Below are 22,036 nucleotides of genomic sequence, written 5' to 3'. Positions count from 1 at the left end.
AGGTCACTGATGCTCCTGATACAGAGAGTGCAGCTCTGCTAGGTGCAGACAGAACTCCTGCCCCTGTAAATCAACATGAAACAAATAGGAAAAAAGTGAGCAGTGCCACCAGGAGAAACAGACTTTGTTGAGCGCCTCGCCAGCACAGGGCTCAGTCAGTGCTGCTCAGCCATAGCCTGTGCTGCAGCAGGCAGCCCTCCTGCTTCTGTCCTCCAACGCCTCTATCCTTCCTGCCTGAAAGCAGCACTTTGGTGACCATGACTCACTGCATTAGGAAGTCCCACCACATTTACATGGCAACAGCTGCCATAAGATGAAGGTAAATGTTTTAGATTATCTTCAGGTTCGTACCTAGAGGCTATTAGATAAGGAGGGGGAGAAAGCAGCAGCTCTCAGTAGCAGAGAGCTATGAATTGGCTTTGTGAAAATAGAAATACTGCCCCTTACTTTCAGAATACTTGGTTTAATTCTGTTAAGTCCTTGCTAAGGGAAAGCATCAAGCTTTCTTATAGCTGGAAAACCAACATCAGCAAGACAGAGAGATTTCGTATATTTCTTCTTAAAAACCACTCAGTCCCAAATATGGTTTGAGCTGCAAACAGACAAACAGGACGTGACCAAATACTTAGTTCAATGAGATTTCTGAAAATGGTGTCTTGGTAAAATGCACTTTTTCCACTCGTTCCTACAATACACTTTGTAATGGCTGCCTGGATATCACAAGTTGTAATGGACAGAGGGGAGCCGCAATGAAGAGCTGTGTGAGGAAGACAAAGCAAAAACACCCACAGGCCTCCTTCTGTGATATATGACATTTCCTGTCTAGCTCAATTCCAAGATAATTCGGTGGAGAATGTGGTGGTGGGCCTTACCCCACATCCAGCCAGCTGCAGTGCAGGAGCACACAGTGGACATGCTCCCTCAACTGACCGTGGCAATCACACACCTCTGATCTCTACTCACTGTTAAGCAATCCTACACGTGCATTTTTTAAACCAGCCAGTCCCTGGGCTCCACTCAGCCAACATCCTCCACAGGTGCCACCTCAAGCACTGCAGCCAAGGCGGCTCCCAACAACTGAATGAAAAGCCCTCCCTGTGACCTCCAGCTCATTGGTCAGTGAAAGACAGGCCTGGATATGCCAGGAAGAAAGATGGCTTCTGTGCTGCATTTGCAGGAGCTCCTGCAGACCTGGAAGAGGAATGCATCCCACCCCAGTTAACCTACCTCATGTACTTTACAGCTGTAGAGGAGGCAAAGTAGAAATAAGGGGTGGGAATGGATATGAAACAGAGGATCAGGATTTTATTTTTTTTTTACTTCCAGGTTTCCCTTTGTTAGGCATTCTGTCTGACTTCCCTCTGAGCTAGTTTCCTCCCTGTATTACAGGCAGTAAACCACACAGTGACAGAAGAAATAGAGCTGGCCTCAGCATGCATGCTACAGCAAAACATGTCACTTGGGCTAGTACATTCTGCACATTGCTTCTTTCATCAAGGTCACTTGACCACTGCTGTTTGCCATGCAGTACCCTCCTTCTTGCTGCCTTTCAGAATCTTCCTGCTTGCCTGGCTGCACAGATGCATTAGGGCCCAGTGACCCCAGCAGATCTACTCTTAGCCTGAAGAGTGTAGAAGTCCCACATCTTACCTGACAAATCAGCAGACATTAAACTCTCTGCACTGGTACTGCTGCTATTGCCTAGCGGAACCGAATCCAGAAAACATTAGCACCCCAATGGACTTGGCAAGTCACCTGCTACCTGTTTTATGCAGATACAGACATGCATTTCCAAGCCTGACCACAAACAGGTGGTCAAATTCAGCAGGTGCCTCTTGCTGCAGATATCCCAGTGGGCACTTGAAAGGTCAGAGTCTCAGCCATCTGTCATGCTTTCACCTGATGTAAAGTACCAATTAAAATAAGCACCTGGGATGAACAGAACACAGCCAGGCCTGTACGGAAGGTGAGGATGACAAAAGAACTTGAGCAAGTGCTACTCTTACCCTTCTCAAATAGTATGCATATTTGTTTATCTGGAAAACATGAAAGTGTTGTAAATGTATGTACTTAGAGTTAAGCTCCACTTGTCCCAAACAAAGAGCCCTATATGTGCACATAGAGGCAGAACTCACTGACACTTTGACAGCTGAGAGAAGACTCAATACTCCACAACTCCAATGCACAGTAGGAAGAAGCAAAGCACTAACAACTCAGTTTCAAAAACAAAGGGGAAAAGGCATTTTAAGACAAAATAAACTTCAATTACAGCTTTTAGCAGTGGTGTACATGTTGTTTATTGATCTTCTGCAGCCTCCACAAGCAGTTGGTATTTATCGCTCCTGTCACACAGCATGGGATAAATGCAATGGGGCTGGGAGAGGGAGAGAAGCGCACAAAACAATCCGCCCCCTTGATTTAGTAGTAACAGTCATCCTGATTTACCAGCATGAGAAACAGTGCTGACTTCACCCTTACCTGTACACTATGTGCTGCTGAAGAGATTTATTACAAATCCATGAACCAGACTGGAAAAGCATAGTTATACTGTTCCTTCTCTGTTTTTGGCAGCAGAGGGAGGTTAGTTCAGGTGACTTTGCCTGCACTTTGGTAAGCTCCTAACATGCAAAGGTACAGATGAGCACCTCCTCCTAGCACACAAACCAGGTGCAGGCAGCCTCCCTCCCCCCCACCTCACACACACACACACCAAAAAAAAAAACCCAAAAAAAACCCTCATAAATCAGCAGCAAAAGAAAAGTCAGGACACATCCATCTAATACATGCCTGAAAACAGAAGGCCTCATACTACTTTATCAAGCAAGGCTGATCTCCATCACCTCTTCTAGGGACTGTGAAGGCTAGAAGCTAGTCCCTAGGCTTCTAGGGACTGTGAAGGAGAAAAATGTAGAAAGCAATGAACAAAAAGCATGTTTTCCTTCTCTTTCTGAAGTTGTCAGATCAGTAGTGAAGCTGCGTACTCTCTTACAGTGAACTCTGGAATAAAGTGGAGCTCTCAGGCTAACTACACTGCAGAAAGCAACACTTGTTACAGGTATGCATGCATGAAGGTACAGGACAGGGCTTCACACAGAACAGCTCTTTGCTAACAACAGAAGACTCGAATTAACAGACAACACCAATAAACATGCAGAGCATGTAAAAGACCCAAAGAAGACTCTCCTTCTGCACGTGAAGGTGTCACTTTAACAGAACTTAAGGTTCTCTCAATTCATGCTCTAAGGACTTCCGTCCCTTGTGGCAGGAGAACTGAGAAATGGGGTTTATCCATCAATCAGCTTAGGGTTAAGTTGGTTCTGTATTGGAGGCACTAAGCAGACTCATCTCTTTTGACATGTGTTTACTTTCCAAAGAACCCTTTAGCTGTCATGTTCCATTTTGTCTTCCCTCCTCTGAGTTCCAAGTTCAAACGCTGGAAACCGAGAAGTCTCTGGTACTGAAATATCTGAGAGGAAGTGAATAGCTCCAGCCATACCTAAAAAGTAAGGAGACAGAATTTTTTGCATATTGGACATTAAAATACTACTGTTGACAGCAAAGGCAGTCTAACATCTTGCTAGGTCTTTTTTGATCTGGTAAACATAGAGCTCCTAGAAAGGCAAGTTTATTTGTATTTGCCTCGGAAACTAAATTTCACTTGAAAAGATCAAAGGCAAAAATAGGCTTATCTCTGCTACTGTCTTTTTAGCAGCACAATCTCAATGCTACTTCAATTAAGAAAAAGTTAATTCCAGTTAAGACCATCTCTCACAATTTGAACAGCTCTTGTTGGTCACTACACGGATTAAAAAGCAAAAGTGCTTTTTACTCTTGCGATATACTCCTTCATTCTTTATGAATAAAGGGGGCAGCCAGAAGCAGTAATACTGACATTGTTTCATAAAACTCACAGGGAGACAACTATAGGGCCATGCTACAGAAGAACAGCATGCAGATAAAATCTCACTTTTATGATCAAGTAAAATTCCCGCTGTATCAGCAGCTGAACATATACAAACAGAGGATTTTTTCTTAGATACAGGCATTTGACATAAGCGAGTAAAACGATTCCGTAAGAATCATGCACACCTTCCCATGGAAGCATTCATGTATACACATATGTGCTGAAACAGACAACATCAAGCATACTTTTAAGAAACAAGAAAATGAATATTCTTTCTTCCTCAAATTTGACACATGGAGGTCTTTTAAAAAAAATCACATTAAAAAATGAAATAAAATGTGTGTCAACACTGAAGAAGAAATCCTGACTGTTGTTGGCATTACTTCTACTACATGCTGTCTGTCTGCTTCTTCCTTCTACAAATGCCTACAATGGATCTCTCAGGGATAAAAATGCCTGTACTTTTCTTCCCATGAACATTAGCACAATAATTCTGTATTTGTAAGAGATGCATACAACTACTGTTCTCTTGTATTTATGCCTTCGGTTGGTTTACTTGTAAAATAAACCTGCTTCGTGTGCTGTAATTTCACTTACTTGTGACAGGTGGCACATTAGGCTCACAGCTCTCAGAATAGCAGCACTATCCTACTTTATCTGTGATTCCTTGCTACTGTGTTTTAAAACTTAATGATGAGATAGGGTGTAGAAAATATGTTACAAACAAAGAAAACATATAAAGCTCTAGGAAAATATTTCTGAACTCCCAAGCATGTCCCAAAACTGCAAGATAGCCCTTCTATCCTGTATACTACAACACTATTTGCAATACAATCACTTTACCTTCAAAAAGAGAATAAGGGCGGTCAGGAATACGGCATCCATGTGCACCATATTCCAAACACCATTCAGCAAACTGTGGGAAACAAAGTATATTTATTAATTTATTTTAAATTTAAGATTGTTAAATGCAAGTTGGAAGATCTGTGTGGGAAGGCATTTTAACATGTACTTAATGAAAATTAGTGTAAGCAGAGATACAACACAGGAATTACTGTCCAAGATTAATTAATCTCACTTCAGTTGTGACAAGGATGCAATTATTCTTCAGGATACATATTTCCACAGTGGGACTTTCAGTTTTGCAACAACAAAATTAGGTGGGCTGTACTTAATTCCTTTTTTTTTAAATCAACTGCAACACATCAATGAAGAAATGCTGCGAGAGCAGATACGAACAGTTTTTAGGACAGAAATTTTCTAATATAACATCAGTTCTTATCTGTCTCAGTGTTTAACTTATCCAGCTGCTAAGGACCAAAAGAGTTGTAACTTCTGCAACCTGCTATAGCAAGTGGTTTGTCCTTCTCACTAGAGGGTGTCCAGGCCATCATAGGCTACGAGGCATATGAACAAGCTTCCAGACCCATCAAACTGTTTAACGGGAAGATTAAAGTGTGGTATTTTACTCCTTCCCAGCACCACACTCTCACCCACGCTTTCTCTTTAAGTACTTACTGGAGGATGGATTTGTTCACTTGGTACCTGCATGTGTGCATGTCTTGAGAAAATCCAGCAATAAACCCACAAACACAAACATTGTTATTAAGAAATTATTAACTGTTATTAAGAAATGATTAACGAGTTCTGGGCTTGTCACTGTAACTGTAGTTCAAACTACAGTTTGATTCTCTGCATAATCTTTTCTTCTACTCGGGGACAGAATACATTTATGGCACGTTTCTAAATTGCAATCAATTCTTGCAATATCCGTATCTTACTGTGTATAAGCCCTTACTATTATTTCCAGCCTAGGAACTTCAAAAGAAATGAAGAAAATGCATTTCTAGGCACAATTACTGTTTAGAAATTCCTAGCTTTGGTACAACTGATGGCTCCTATAAGCCATACATCTCTGTTAAACCAAGGAAAAATAAATCTCTTCTAGCAGGAAGACATCTGCCATTACTTAACACATAAGCTGAAAAAAGCTGTCATCGAGAAAGAGCCATCTCAGACCTTGAAAGTTCTGTCCTGAATCTAACAAAAAACCAAACACCACCAAACCAAACCTCAGAATCCCAACAAAATAAAGCATCAAAGAATCATAGAACGGCTTGGGTTGGAAGAAACCTCAAGTATCATCAAGCTCCAACCTTCCTTCCACAGGCAAGGCTACCAATCACTAGATCAAGTACTAGATTAAGTTGATGAGGGCCCCATCCAGCCCGGCCTTGAACACTTCCAGGGTTGGGGCATCCACAGCCTCTCTGGGCAACCTAATCTAGCACCTTACCACACTCTCACTAAAAATTCCCTGACATATAATCTAAATCTTCCTTCGTTTAGCTTAAAACCTTCTGTACTATCATTTTTTACTCATGAAAAAGTTGATTTACCTCCTGTTTACAATCCCTCTTTAAATATCAGAAGGCTGTAATGAGGTCTTCCTGCAGCCCCTTCTTCCCTAGACTGAACAAGCCCAGCTCCTTTAGCCTGTTTTCATAAGAGAGGTGCTTCATCCCTCTGATGTTCTTCGTGGCCCTCTTCAAGACACTCTCCCAAAAACCTGACATCTTTCCAGTGCTGGGGACTCCAGACCTGGATAAAATACTCAGATGGGCCCTTATGAGGGCCGAACAGACAGTGACGATTTTCTCATCCTGCAGACCAGGATACACAGTTGGCTTTCCAAACCACAAGGGCACACTGCTGTGAAGTTTTTCATTTACCAGGACCCCTAAGTTCTTCTTGTCAGGATACTCTCAAGAAGTTATTCTCCCAGTCTGTATGCATATCTGGGATTACCCTGTCCCAAGTTCCAAACCTTGCACTTCGCTTTGCTGAACCTTTATTAGGTTCACACGGGCCCATCTTTTGAGTTTATCCAGATCCCTCTGTATGGCATCCCTTCTGTCTGCCATATCCACTACAACACTCAGCTTGCTTGTTGCTTGATCCTATCAACTATGTCATTACTAAATGTTAAAGTACCAGTCTCACAACAGACCCCAGATGACAATGCTCATCACCAGCCTTGACATGGACATAGAGCCACTTACCACAACCTTCTGGCTGCAACCTTTCAGCCAATTCCATACCCAACAAATAGATCATTCTTCAAATTCCTCTCTCTCCAATCGACACATATGGATGTGGTGGGGAACAATGCCAAAGGCCTTGCAGAAGTCCAGCTAGATGACATCATTTGCCTTCCCTTCATCTGCCAGTGCCTTCACTCTATCACAGAAGGCCACTGGATTGGTCAGGCATAACAATCCCTCAGGGAAGCCATGCTGGCTGTCACAGATCACCCACTTGGCCCTCATGTGTCTTAACATGTCTTCTAGGACATCTGTTCCATGACCTTCTCAGGCACAGAGGTAAAGCTCATCAACCTGTAGTTTCCTGGGTCCTTCTTCCTCCCTTTCTTAGAAAGGGAGGGATGTTTCCCTTTTTCCAGTCACTGGTAACAGCCTGACAGCCAGGACATTTTAAATATGATAGAGAAAGGCTTAGCAACCACATCAGCCAGCTCTTTTATGTCCCTGAGATGCATGTCAGACAGCCCAATAGACTTGTACACATTCAGTCTCGCAAGGACCTGCTCTGCCCTCACAGTGGAGGGGGAGTATGCTATTCCAGTTCCCACCTAAATGTTCAGGGATGGGAGCTTCAGGAATGTACAATACACAAGAATCCTGGCTGCCAGAGAAGACTGAGGTGAAAAACTCAATGTGTCGCCTCCCGATCCGGTGACAAATCGAGGCTGCCTAGAGACTGCACTGTGCCTCTGCACACGGGGAACAGACAGGACTCACACACAGTGCGTAATGCCAAAAGTACAAGTTTAATGCCTCGCAACAAACCCTATATAGTGGTACAGGTGACCGCCCCTGGCAGACACTTGTGACCTCCCCGACTCCACCCCAGGTGCACACAGGCACCACCTACCCAATACCCAACACCCAACACAATGAGTACTCACATTCCTTGAGATCATCACTGTAGCCCACACTGTTTCCAATCTTAACCTCTTTAATGACCTCTTTTGCCTTGGTGTGTACCACATTCAGTAATACTTCACTTCTGGTTGTTTTGTCCAATACCTGAATCATAAAGGTGTTGTTCATGGACTCCAGGAGTCTACTGGATTGCCTGCAGCTTGCTGTGCTGTTTTCCCAGCAGATATCAGGGTGACTGAAGTCCCCCATCAAGATGAAAGCCTGTGAATGCAACACTTCCTGCAGCCGAAGTAAGGAGGCCTCATCAACAAGCTCCTCCTGATCAGATGGCCTGTAGTAAATCTCTTCTATCAGCTGTCCTTTACTGCTCTCATCCCTAGGTCTTAGCCCACAGGTTCTCAACCTGTTCCTGTTTTCAGAAGGAGCTCCTCACAGTCTATCCACTTTCTAACATATACATCAACTCCCCCACTCCTACTTTGTCTCTCCCTTCTAAAAAACTTATATCCCTCAAAGTGGTATTCCAGTTATGTGAATCATCCCACCATGTTTCTGTGACAGCAATAAGATCTTAGCTTTCTAAGTGCACCATGGTTTCCAGCTCTTCCTGCTTATTTCCCATGCTGCATGCATCAGTACAGAGGCACTTTGCCTGGGCTTTCAGATGCACTGCCTTCCTAGAGAAACCCTCCCACAAACCTCTGGGACAAATATGAGATTCTCTTATATACATTATATAAAATATATAATATACTGCTTCTTAAACTGACAGTGTTCCCCGGCTCTCTGTCATTTAGCAGTACCCTGGTGATGCTAGTATGCTATGGTGATGAAATCAGACAGCGTGCTGCCTAGTACATTCCTGCCCCTGAACTACCACAACCCCAAACAAAATCCAAAAATCCAGCACACCATGATTTAATCACAAGCACGGGGCTCAGATGCTCTCTGGAGCCCAGGATGCCCTTTCTTCTCTCAGGCAGGCTAGCTACAAGTAGTACATCCTGGGAGCCCTTCTAACAATGAAGTTGTGCAGATAAAAGTGAGGTTCAAATCTCTGAGCAACTGCCTTTCAATCTCTTCATTCAGTCAGCTTCTGAGGGGTAAACAGAGACTTATTCCACCAGATCTCATGTTTTTGTGTGAACAAACACCCTTGGGAGGGGAGCTACCTAGCTCTCTCAGTTGCAATGCTTTTAGGTACCAACGCAGCTACACATATGCTTCCCTGCATTCTACGTCTCAAAAATAAGACTTCAAGAATGTCCAAGACAAATAAACTCCTATGCTCATTTCAAGATTTATCATGCAGGGAGAAGTGCACAGTGGTAGGAATGCCGCCTTGCAACACTGGAGGTCCGGGTTTGAATCCCCCCTGTGGCGCAAGCGGTAGAAGTGCCGCTCTGCAGCACAGAGGCTCGAATCCCGGGGGTTGGACTTGATGATCTCTAAGGTCCCTTCCAACCCGCACAAGACTATGATACTATGATACTATGATGAAGAACCATACAGGGCCTGACTGAATACCATGGCATCTATAGCAGAATGTCTGCAAATACACTGCCAGACTCGACTACAGTGGATACCTACAGCAAACAGATAGGCTTTGGCTCATTGTCACATCTTTATTCTCAAATGGATTTCAAGTATGTTATCACAGAAGGGCTTGGGTTGGAAGGGACCTCAAGGATAATCAAGCTCTCCAAACCACCCACTGAAGGCAGGGCCACCAACTTCCATATCTCATACTAGATCAGGCTGCCCAGGGCCCCGTCCAACCTGGCCTTGAACACCTTCAGGGTGTTCAGGGAGGTTCAAAACCTCTCTGGGCAGCCTGTTCCAGCACCTCACTGGAAAAGGAAGAACAGGGAGAAAAGTATATTTCTTCTACCCAGACTTTCACTCATTCTGGATTTAGTCTTCTGCTGCATTTCAAAATAATTTTCCATTATTTTCATATTTCACTCTAATTCCAGAGATTCTTCTTGACAATTTGTAATGGTTTTTGTTTTGTTTTGTTTTGTTTTCTCCTTCATTTAGAATCTCCTTCTTAGGCTCTGAAATGAGTATGCTTGCTTTCCTCTAGCTTTGTACAGAAGAACTACAGGGTTCCCCTGATCAAGAAATGTAGAGCAACAGAAACTACCAGCACTACATAGAGCTCCCTGAAAACATATAGCAGAGGACGACAGGGAGAGACTGACAGCTGTGCTAAAAGCAATGCATGCTCAGTAATTTAGCTGATACTTCAGCAGTGGATGAGTCAACAAATCATTTATTTACCTTGGCAGTGTTAGGGGTCTATTATATTTTCCAGGATGCATTAACGCATACTGGTGACTTCATGGCTGGTACATAGGTAAACATAAGATGACACAAATACCAACTTTTTAAAGCTCTGCTGGTGGTGAACGGGCTGACAGTAGAGATGAAAACAGTAACTTTCAATATGGCTTATCTGTAAGAGCCCAAGATGCAACTCATCCGACTGTACTACCTTTAAACAAACCTCAATTAAATAACTATATATGCAATATGAAAATCAGTATCAGTAAATTAAGTAGAAATCAAAACAAAAAGCTCTTCCAATATCAAGAAATAGGGGCAAAGAAAGTTTTCTTCTTTGAGAACTGCTAGCACAAGCAGATCTAATAGCAGAACCTAGATGCTACAAGGCAGAAAAATTCTGAGCATGTCTTTCTCTGTAATTTGTATTAATAAAAAAAATCTACATGAGCAGTTTAGTAACTGCAATTCAGAGCTCTGAAAGCCCCAGACACTAGTCTGAAAACAAATAATTACAAAAGACTACAAACAGCACTGCTTGAGGAACTGAGGATGACAGTAAATCTCTCAACGGAATAATTAGCACCACATAACATCCATCTGTTTTTGTTCAGGCAGGCTAATATTTAGACACTTACATCACAGCAAAGTGAACTTAGTTTATTTTGTTTTGAACAGTCTACATATTAAGACATAAGTGTCCACACAAGCAGAGTTGAAGTTGTCTGACAAGACATTAGTTAAGAGGAATATGTGATGCTATGCTCTTGTCCCACCAAGTTAGTTTCAGAGGTAACACTCAACAGCTTAGTCTAATCACTCTGTTTACCACACAGACATGTAAGAAAAATTACATGAAATGCACAAAAGGGAATAGTAATTTTGTTGGGATGCAGAAGAGCTCACCTTGCAAGCTCGGTAGAGGTACCTTTTGTCCTGAGTTAGGTTATAGAGAGATAAGAAGGAGTAGCCATTGCCAGCAGTACCATGGCAGATCCCATAGCCTTTTCTCAATAAACCTCTCTGCCAGATGACATCACTACACTCCATAGCATCTTTCAAGTACTTATCCTCTTTAAAAGTCTGCAGAACAAAAACAAACACACAAATTGCAGTATTAACAAAAACAAAATGATGATGGACCTGGAAAACACTTTGCAATAGGGCAGAGTTTTTCATATACAGTTTATTTTGAATTTTAAGACTCCATTTATCACAGAATCGCCTTTCTTGTAAGTTGCTTCTTTTTTCCCTGGGTGGAAAAAAGAGAGTTTTTGTATCTGAAATGAGGATCCCAAAGAAAAAATCCTCAAGCATGGCCCTTGGTTCTACAGGCTGTAATCAATTTGAAAGGTACGTGATTATTTTTTACTTCTCCCCTCCATTCTCAAATCACTCTATTTGATTTGAAATAGAAAAATATAATTCTTGTCTCCAAGAAATGCAACAATACTGGCCATCAAATTTAGTTCTCAAGGGTTAGGTTCTCATCCTTCTGAGTTATTCTTGCTGGTTATTCACTGCCTGCTTTCAACTTCATGTCAAAAAATGCAAGGGAACAGTATCTCTTTGCACAGAACAGGGCTCTTGATCTCCAGTAGAAGTAGGAACACTCCATTGCCTTGCATTGGAAATAATCAGAGGCAAATATACTGAAGTGCATTTTGGGCACAACTTAAGTAAATTTTGAGATCATCAAGGGAGCAGAAAAAGAAACATCAACTAGCTTAGCAGCTGAACAGCATCACAGACTTCCACCTAAATAACATTCTGTTCCACTGTGCCTGAGCCACACAACAGATCAACAAGACAAAGAAAAGACAATTTTTGCACTACGGTAGATGTTTTTCTTTTCAGATGGCATCCTCTGCAAAGATGTTATTTATTAAGGTAAGTATCTTGAATGTTAATTTTTTTCTATTAAATCCATAATCTGAATAAAGAAGGTCTCCCTTTCTGTCAGACACTCAGTAACATTTAAAATGAAGGTCTGGCAACAGCATTTAATTTCCAGGACAAATGTTGCCATCTGCTATCAGAAGTGCCAGTGCTTGATATGAAAGCACAGCCAGAACAACACACTCCAAATTTTCTTAGCAGTTTTTCAAAAAGCAGATAAAAAGAAAGGCATCATCTACTTTGTCACATAAAATGAGGACAAAAGGAAACTGCTAAACAGAACTTAGTCCTATCTCCCATGTCTTGGAATACTGTTTCTGCTAGGGAAAGCATCACATTTGGAAAGAAGTTATAAAACAAAAATAAAAACAACCAACAAAAAACAAAAACAAGCAAAAAAAAAAAACAAACAAAAAAACACGCCTTCAATGATAAGCCAGCCTTTTACCACAGTCCAAAGAAAAAGCAAATGTGACTGCACTTATCAGTGCTGTAAGAGATCTATAGTTCACATTTCACAGAAGTGATTATTCCGTAAACAAAATCTGCTTTTTATCAGCTCACCCAGAAGCCAAAAAAGAAATCTGCCAAGGAGGGCTGTTAAATGCAGAAATCAGTTTGCATAAATGTAATTAAATGGCACACTTTCAAATGTCAAACAAATCAGAAGTGCACAACACAAGCAGGATAGCCAACCTAGTTAAAGACAGAAAGGAGCAAGCAGCAGGCTCACGATAGCTCAGGATTCATTTTTATGCCCTAGACAGTGCCTGGGACCTTCGTTCTGACATTAAGTTTTGAAGTACTGTAACAAAATAACGGAGTAATTTATAAAGATATTCTGTAACAAGACACATGAACCTACATTTTTGAAAACCAACATAATCCTTATAATGCTTTGGATGAAGATTAAAATAACTTAGGTCAATGTGCTCAGAACCAGGATTCTGATATCAAACGGCTTAACTACATTGGCCCTTTTCCAAGGAAGCCTCAAGTCTATTAATAACTAACACCCTGAGAAGCAATTTTACTTATTTCTTCTTTCCAAAATTCTTACATAGTATTTAGAGATATTTAAGTGCCTAGTCCAGGATTCTGGTTTGAAAGCAAGACTTAGAATCTAACAGGCATATGTACAGGTCTTTCTGGAAAGAAGGAAAAAAAAAAAAAAAAAAGGTTTTTACATAAACACAGAATGATTCACCTTATAAGCTTGCATGAGCATGTGGATGACCCCAGGGGCACCATGGCACCAGTGAACCAATCTGTCAGTCTCATTGCTCAGTGATGATGGGTAATTCCCAGATCTGAATTTTTTATGACGCACATAGTCAATGCTTGGTTTCACCAACTCTGTCAAGGTCTCCTGATCCACATTTGCAATTGGCTATAGACACACAGAGAGAAAAAACAAAATTAAAGTAGTAATAAATTGGTATCAACAATTAGACGCCCTATTTTCAAGTACTCTACATATATACCCTTGATCCAAAATACTTTGTCACTTCACACAGATTTGGTTAGTGTCTGTAAAGAAACTGGGACGCCAAGTTGTTATCTGTCTTATTTGAGGTGACACAGAAAGACTACAGAAGAACTGAGTACAGAATGCAGCCTCCAAGATGCCCATGCCTCTATTTATATCTTAATACTGAGAAAATGCTTACAGGAGAAAGATAATTTTATAGATTAGTTGATTATAACACTTAAAACACAGTGGGTTACACATTTTTAAAATAACTAATGTGGACAAACCTGACAAACATTTATTAAGGTTAAAGGTTTCCATTGCAAACAGAACTCCATGAAGCTATGGATTATAAAACTGCATTTCTAATGTCAGAAGCAACAGTTACTTCTCAAAGTAACTAAGTATATTTTTTCTACACACTCATCCTTAGGTTATTCTTCTGAATTTTAATTTCCTGTTTCTTTTGTTTAGTTTACATCCTTCCCAAAAGGCAAACGTATCCATCAAACTGTGCACTTTCTCAGTATCTATTGAGTCTGTAGCTGTTCTAAGTTGGTATTCCTTCCTCTACCAGCCTACTTCACAGTATTTTCATAACAAAGTTCTTATTTTTACACAGCCTACGTAATTTAATGAATTCCAGCAACTGGTGGAACAACTGTGGGAGTCTACAGAACCTAATAACTGGGCTATTTTGGTTCTAAATGACTTGTCTTTGCTGATCATGTCATACAATTTTACAGTTTCCTACCAGCACATTCGCATTCAAGGGCTAAGACTGCTATTACCATTCACAGCCCTACAACTACATAACTTTAAGTATCTATTTTTAGTAACCTGAAATAACAACCTTTACCTCAGTTAGGACAGCTATGCTGGACTCCTGCCCACCAGATCACTAGAACAAATTCCTCTTCTGTACTTTTCTGAGTGCAAGTACACCTGCATATAGATCAGCTTCTCAAGAACAATTTGGAGTTAAATAGTTAAGAACCAGATGTGGACCTTCGGAGTACGGAAAGTCTCATGGAATCTTTGTTTCAGGATTCTGATTTCATACTGGAATCCTGCAGCAGAAGGTAAAGACAGGCACCAGCAATAAATGCTATACAGTTTTGAGCTGTGTAAGGCAAGCACAGTAGAGGGTTTAAGTGAGCTTGTGACTGTCCACTGGAGGTAAATCCAAGAAGAACAGAGTTCTTTACATAACCTTCCTTCTCACCTTATGCTTCTATGAAGATCAAAGCACAAGCAAGTTCCTTTCTCCTGAACTGCTGAGGTTCCTGTCAACACTGAGGTAACTGTCAACAGCAAAAAAGTAATCCGCTGATATGTGTCCTGATTTTCTAGACAAGAGGACAGATACTCCAGTAGACATTTTTTGTCTCAGCATTAATGAAAGGGTTGGAGATTTCCCAGCTATAGAATAACCTTCTCTACCTCCTGGATGAGTTATTTAACACTGCTGAGCCTTTACTCTCCATGTAATTGTCTGTAAGCATATCCTCGACACATTCCCTCGCAAAGATGATATACAAAAGCAGTAATGGCCTTTGCATCTAGGGTGATACTTTGGATGCTTTCTCTGTTACCAAGCAACCACCCAGCAAATCACCTCATGATTTTTTTGCTGAAAATGCAGACAATTTTTCCTCATATGGAGTAGGAGGGATGGGGGAAGGATGGACTTTGGTATGTCATCTTTATCTGCAGCAGATAAGTCAACTCACAACATTTAATGTACAGTGAAAATACAGTAATCTAATGCTGCATAAACAACGGCTTTGTGGTAATCCTTAAAAGCAGCAATTATATGTAAAGGAAAAGATAATTATAATTTTACCATATAGACAGAGTAGAGATTAAACAAGAATGCACTGCATTGGAGGTATCAGACTTGAAAAGCAAATGAAGGGTGGAGTCTTTAAAAAGACTTCTTTAAAGAAACAGATGTTTCTCAGAAATTCCAGTGGAAAAAAAATGAAAGTCAGGTAAAATAAGGTAGATGGAAAGGGTGGACAACCTCATCAAGGATAGCATGAAGTGAAGATAAGGACACAGTAATTAGAGTGTCCTGAGGCATCAGTTATATGTCCACTGTACAACACAGCTGTAGTGAATTTAAGACCCCAGGTAGCAGAGCATCAGCCACTTACACATCAAAGTCAGATGCTTTAGAATGAGCTACTGGTAGAAGTGTTGTGAGCTAATCTGGAACAGACAGGGAAAAGTCACTGTATCTTCTGCAAATGAGGAATGGCCGAGCAGTAGCAACAGCTAAAGCTACCTCAGTAACTTTTGCAAAGAGCATACAGATCTTTAGGCTGCGAAATAAGGATGTACATTCCTTCCACTTGCCTGAAGGACAGTCATTTTCCATAAGCTGATAAGACAATTACCATTTACAATGATGCACAGACTGGCAGCATCATTCAAAACCAGAAAATTGTATGATACAGACTTTGCATCTTTATGGCCACTTCTGTAATGAAAGATAAGGCTTTACTTCCAGATTGTACAACAGAAGAATAGACATACAGGTCTGTTTTGAAAAACATCATAATACTATTTGAGGATATAAAAGCAGGGGGATGAAGGGATTTAAATATGGTATACAGATATGCAGAAGAGAAGAATCTCAGAAAAACACGAAGAGAAGAGCAGGTTTCAGAAACACACTCAGAAACATCAGATTTTTGGGCGACAGAGAGAGAAGGGAGACAGAAAAGGAAGAACATAAATTAATAAAACCATACTGACTATGTGATTAAGGACAATTTTCCTAAAGCTTCAAAAAATGGCAAAAAATAAATCTTCGAAGGAAAAAAGGACATGAAAGTAGTGATACATTCACTGAAAAATAGCAAAAATTGAAGCTGAAGAGTGATGGATGCTGAGCTTATGAATAATTATGAATATATTATAAATGAATATTTAGCTAGCCTAACTGCAAGTATCAGAAAAAGTAAATATGAGGATAAGCACCTGACTCTCTTGAGGACAGGAAATGTCAGAATGTTGATGTTCTCAATTACAATCCACACACACTCAAAAATACATGTTCTACTCTGGGGCAAGGACATAAGTCTTGGCCATGAAAGCACAATACAATGTTGACAACCTGGAGTAAGCTGCAGAAAAATGAGTCCCTCAGCTGGAGGTTTAACAGGAGGATTAGAGAAGCCATGATGCTGACAGTCAAGGCTTAATCCACTCCAATGAAGGGATAGATGAGCCACAGTTTTCTTTTGCTAATGGGGTCTTTGTTAGCACTGTTCTTTGCTGCAGGGTCCAACTCCTAATTCTAGTCCCTGACCTATCACAACATTGCACTGTGCACGCATGAAACCTGAAATGGAGATCTTCTGATGCAAACAAGACATCACTGGTGTTTCTTCACAGCCCACAAAAAACACTCTTACCTGCATTAGCATGTAATAGATCCCAGCCACACCGTGGGCTGCTCCAACATATTGCTTCCCATGCCACTGATATAACAGAGGACAACGTTCTGTTTTACGTTCCTCCTTCGAAAAGTTTTTCCCTGACTCAATAACGGCATCTATTACCTAAGAAAGATAAAACACATCCCCTTCCATCTCATTTGCTTTGATGCAGAGAGTTTTGTCATGACTAGAATCACACTGAAAATAAGCCACAATAAACAGCATGACTATGATATTCCTTTGGATTTTGATATTGAGGTAAAAAGGAAAATTCTGTCTCAATGATGGAATCACTTAGATTTGTAAGAAAAAGTGAATCTTAAAAACTTATCATCAGTTTTCTCCAGGCCTGCTTTCTCTGGCTCTGGTATCTGCAGAAGATGTGCACATTCCCCACTGAATTCTCTTTCTTCACACTTCTTTCCTAAGGTTTTCCATAACCATTTCTCACCCTCAAGTGCTCCAGTCCCAGTTTCACAGAAGATCTATTTCCATAGCCACCTGCAGACCCACGACATTAGCTTCCATTTCAGTCCCAGGTAGGCAGCAGAGAAAGGGGCAACGCACTGGAAGGTGGTATCAGACTGAGTTTGTAGTTGTAGATTTCTCTCCTCTCCAGCGTCATGCTCCTAATCCCTTGAATTACATGAAGGAATGATTCTAATGCAATTGCACAAATACTGTGTGCAGTGGAACTGCCAGGTCACAGCCTGAACCAATGGTTGAACACCAGGTGAGAAGGCATGGCTAATCTAGGGAGCTCAGATTCAAGTAAAGCATCAGAGTGACCTAAAGGGCTAGAGCCTGGATCCACTCCTCCTCACCCTCATTTGAGGGTTAACAGCTGAAGAGGTAGCATCTCTAGATAGAGACCATGCTTCTCTTGAGCTATCACTGGCTGTTAGAAGGGGTGAGCCAGCTTTCCTTCTTTATTACCCATTACTGCACTGTTGTGCCTGTATCCCGCTTGAAGACACTGTCATCACCACCTTTTGTCATACACTGTGTCACTGGAGAGAGAAAAAAAAATCCTACCTCTTTGATAATAGACTGTGGGACTGTGTCTGAAGCAATTTCCGTATTCAGGTACAGCAAGGCATACAGGTAACCAGCTCTGCCATAAAGCAGCTCATCTGGAAATTCAGCATCCATGCTTCTGACTGTCCTTTGCAGCTGCAACAGCCTGCATCAGACAAGAACAGTAGGGCGAGAGAAAGCATAGGCACTATATTTGATTATGCATTGTATAAACTGCCAAACCAGATGCAGTCAGAGTACTTAAGTCCCATAATCTCCTTTCAGTTCTCCTCAGCTGGCTGTCAGCTCTACACACAAGATCAATACGTATGTTCTGTCCCTAACAGACAGGCAACTTGGAGCCAGTGAGTAATATTGAAAAAAAGGGGCTTTCATGCAGAGAGAAACACATATACTGGTAATGGGCTGAAGAGCTACTCCAGTCTAGAGCTAACACTGATTCCAAGAGAGACCAGAAACATCAAACCGGATATGCTATCTGACAACAAATTTCCACTGAAGCAAAAAGATTCACAGATGCCACTTACATCACTTCTGATCTCAGAGATCAATCAAAGGAAATGCCACTTAAATTGTACAAGTAGCTGTAAATTAATGGGAAGAATGACTAAAACCTCCTGGAACCTCTGGCAATTTCACCTGAGCAAGGACTCCTCATTTTAGATGTTTCAGAGGGTGAAAAAAACTGCACTCCCCTTCCCTAGATATACATTTTTTCAAATGTTTAAAAACACTGTTTAGAGAGAGTGCTGCTATTATGCAGACGTGTTCTGCTTGTCTATATTAGTGGAAAAACACCTTAGGCTGGCCACTGTAACTCACACATGCTCCACTGAGCATTCCTACTATTACTTTACCAGTCTGCTTTCAGAAGCAGAGAAATTGTTATCCTTCCCATTCTTTCTCTGTCCCTATTTTTTCACTGATTAAAATTAGCAATTAGATGAAACCATGGAAACAGTCACATTTTAAATTTGGGGAGAGGGAAAAATAATCTGGATCAAGAGAAAAACCTACTCCCAGATATCCTCAATAGCTATTATTTGGCAGAAATGTTAGCACTAACATCACTCTGTAGCAAAAACACAGACCTCAATGGCTCGTTCACACTGTCACTGCTTAATATCTGTGGAAAGCTACTCACAAAAAGAGCTTTAAGTTATTACCCCTTTCCTAGAACGACTCTTTGGACTTGCAATTAAATTACTTTCTTTTAAATGTCCACTGTTAGGTTTTATTATTCAAGTCATACTATAACTAGACAGCTCCAAGGTAAAAAGTTTTAAGTGCAATCACATATATACTTTGACATCTATAATGTAACTCTCACTGTTGATGTCCTGAATATATGTAGGTCACTCCAAAAGTAAGCCTCCTATTGATTTCCATGGTAACTACAACACGTACGAAGATCACAACAACACTGCTTGATAAAGCAAATTCTGAGCTACAAAACATTATTTTTCAACACTCTCACCACTATGCATTTTTGCCAGTGATGATGAACAAGCGCCTGCACGCCACACATGTAAAAATCCTCACCAGCACAAGGCCCACTGTTTCACAACTGTTTTGACGACACTGCTTCTAGGAAAACATTGCCCTCATAGTTCATCTTTCATTGGCCTAAACAAATGGAAGTCAGGAGTTGATGCATTCAGTGGGTGGGTTGGACGGTCCAGTCAAGTCTGGCAATATACTCCATTATCTTAAAATTGGTATGGGGGCTGGTGTTATAACATTGCAAAACGAAAGTTCTCTTCTTCTCTGGCCTGCCTCTAGAAGGCCAGTCTTTAGATTAGTCAGCATTATGACGCAGCAGTCAAGAGCTGATGGTCCACACAGGTTCCAGGAAATCCAAAACGATCACCCTTTTTCCATCCCAAAAGACAACACACCTTACTTTAACCACTAAAGACAGCATCTTGAACTTTTACTCAATGAGTCATTCAGATGTTGTAACTCCATGAAGTGCCACTTTGATTTCAGCTTGTAATGATGACACCTTCACTTGTCACCGGTAATGATGCAATTCAAGAAACTGACACTTTCATGCTAGTATTGGTTCAGTGGATCATGACAAATTTGCACATGGTTTTCTTTCTGTTCCTGTGTAAGTATTTGTCAAATGGCAACAAAATGTAATGGAATACTGGCAGGAAAGTTCATCTTCTATTGCCATACTACCAACATCTGCCTCTTAATATTGTGGGCCAATGTAAGAGCTTCTGCTTTCAGAGCAGCCCTAGCATTTGTAAACAAAACCAACAAAGGCGGGAGGAAAAAAGGAAGAAAAGGAGCAAATAATCAGACTAACCTCCTTCTCAGTCACCCTGAAAATCAGTTCTCAAGCACAGGGAAAACTAAAAGATTTACTGCTGATCTCATTTTGTTCTACTCATACTTCATGCCTTACAGCCACACAGCCTTCCTAGCTGCATCTGAATTGACACGCCCAAGCTAACTGTTGGTTCTAAAAGCAAAAATAAACCTTTCATTCACTTCAAAACATTCATCCAGGAACAGTAACTAATATTATTCAGACTAGGATTGTATACTAGAAAAAGATGAATTCTATATTCAAACATAAACCACAGATGATGACACGAAGCCAGTATGCAAATTCTGACTGAGCAAGGCATGCTGCAGAACTTCTAAGGGAGCGTCACATACTGCACGAACACTACATTCTGCCAAAGAAAGGTGTGTAACTACTATTCTAACTATTCTGTAACTAATATATCTGTGCACTACAGATACGCCCAGGACATTCTGTCTTTAGAGAAGTTTAAAAGACTCAGTGACCCACTAAATACAAGTCTAAGCCAGATTTAATCATGCTAAAAGTCTATCCTGTATTCTGCTGAAAACGCATCAGTACAGAAAGTAGCTCCATGTTTTAATCCCCTGCCCTTCATGACTGAACTTGCTAATTTTACTGAACTCTACAAAAGAAAGCCATGGCTTTTCCCATCATCACTTACCTAGAAACACATTCTTTAGATTCATTTTCATTTTTCAGCATGTGATAAACGACTGCACCTACTGCCAGTGGCCCAGCATCACCACAGAGAAAAGTAACTCGTCTGCCATTCAGATTGCGAAGGATTCTCTTCACATAATCAAGAGATCGCTGCAAATGGCTTTGTTTTTTTGTGACACGGTACAGTTGGAGATACAAGAGGGCAATGCCTGGAATAAACACATGAAAAAGAAATTCATTCATTTTCCCTTCTCAGTACATCACATCGTCATCTTTAGTGCCACTGAATCAGTAAATAGAACATGGAGAGACATTTGGTCAATTAAAACATTTCAGCTAAGGGTCCTAGCACATGCAAAAGGAGCACATCAGTCTGTCTTCACTACATTTCTATTTGGATCATGAAAAACATCTAAATTTATTAGACTGAAGCCCAACAGTACATCCACTATTAGCAAAGAATTAAGAAAATTCATGCCTTGGGTACTAAAGCTTGGAGAAGAAATTGCTTAAGACTTATCTTAGGGTAAGCTTACCTAAAATCAAGCACACTCACTTTACAATACTCATCTGTTATAGACAAAAAATTACTTACTTCCCATTTGATTTTTAAAAGGATATTTTAGGCAGTTGTTGAATTTGACTTGCCAAGTTCTTTATAACCCCTGACTGAATTTCACAATGAGATTATGAAACCCTAAGATTTATAGCTTATAAGATTTATAGCTTGTAAAAGCCATAAAGCAAACAAGTCCTAGGAGAATGCTTGGAAAGTTAAATCAAGCTTCACTCCATTACAATGATTATATAGTTTTCATTTAAAACAAAACAAAACAAAACCCAACCTTAAGCCTATATCACTGCAGCTTTTAACTAAGTGAAACAACTCTTAAGTGGATGTTTATTGGCCAACTGGAAGAGTACATATGTAAAAGCAAAAAATGTACCTTCTAACCATGCTGCAACTCAAACTCCTCTTTTTTGAGCAGGGATGAGATTCTTCTGTGCCATAAATAAAGAGGAGAACAAACTAGATGCACC

At 40.7% G+C, this 22,036-nt stretch overlaps 1 protein-coding gene across 11 annotated transcripts in view; it reads right to left on the bottom strand.

Annotated features, from left to right (window-relative positions):
- Positions 1–2,272: 2,272 nt before the first annotated feature.
- The window catches only part of LANCL2 (LanC like glutathione S-transferase 2), a 38,308-nt gene continuing 18,544 nt past the window's right edge, over positions 2,273–22,036 (bottom strand). For 3 of the 11 annotated variants that reach the window (XM_015854893.3, XM_015854895.3, XM_085539881.1), the window contains exons 3-10: positions 20,997–21,204; positions 18,010–18,157; positions 16,951–17,097; positions 13,262–13,444; positions 11,062–11,238; positions 8,014–8,130; positions 4,748–4,820; positions 2,273–3,496 (exon numbers count right to left, since the gene is read on the bottom strand). In XM_015854893.3, the coding sequence (XP_015710379.2) occupies positions 3,381–3,496; positions 4,748–4,820; positions 8,014–8,130; positions 11,062–11,238; positions 13,262–13,444; positions 16,951–17,097; positions 18,010–18,157; positions 20,997–21,204 (1,169 nt within the window). In that variant the 3' untranslated portion in view covers positions 2,273–3,380. Of the gene's footprint in view, positions 3,497–4,747; positions 4,821–8,013; positions 8,131–11,061; positions 11,239–13,261; positions 13,445–16,950; positions 17,611–18,009; positions 18,158–20,996; positions 21,205–22,036 lie in introns of those variants that run through there. The other 8 variants (XM_015854894.3, XM_085539878.1, XM_085539882.1 and 5 more) reach the window with 5 other exon arrangements.

The sequence above is a fragment of the Coturnix japonica genome, chromosome 2 (assembly GCF_054131305.1).
Source record: "Coturnix japonica strain WE chromosome 2, WE-NBRP24, whole genome shotgun sequence".
Lineage (NCBI taxonomy): Eukaryota > Metazoa > Chordata > Aves > Galliformes > Phasianidae > Coturnix > Coturnix japonica.
This window is presented reverse-complemented; position numbering and strand designations above follow the sequence as displayed.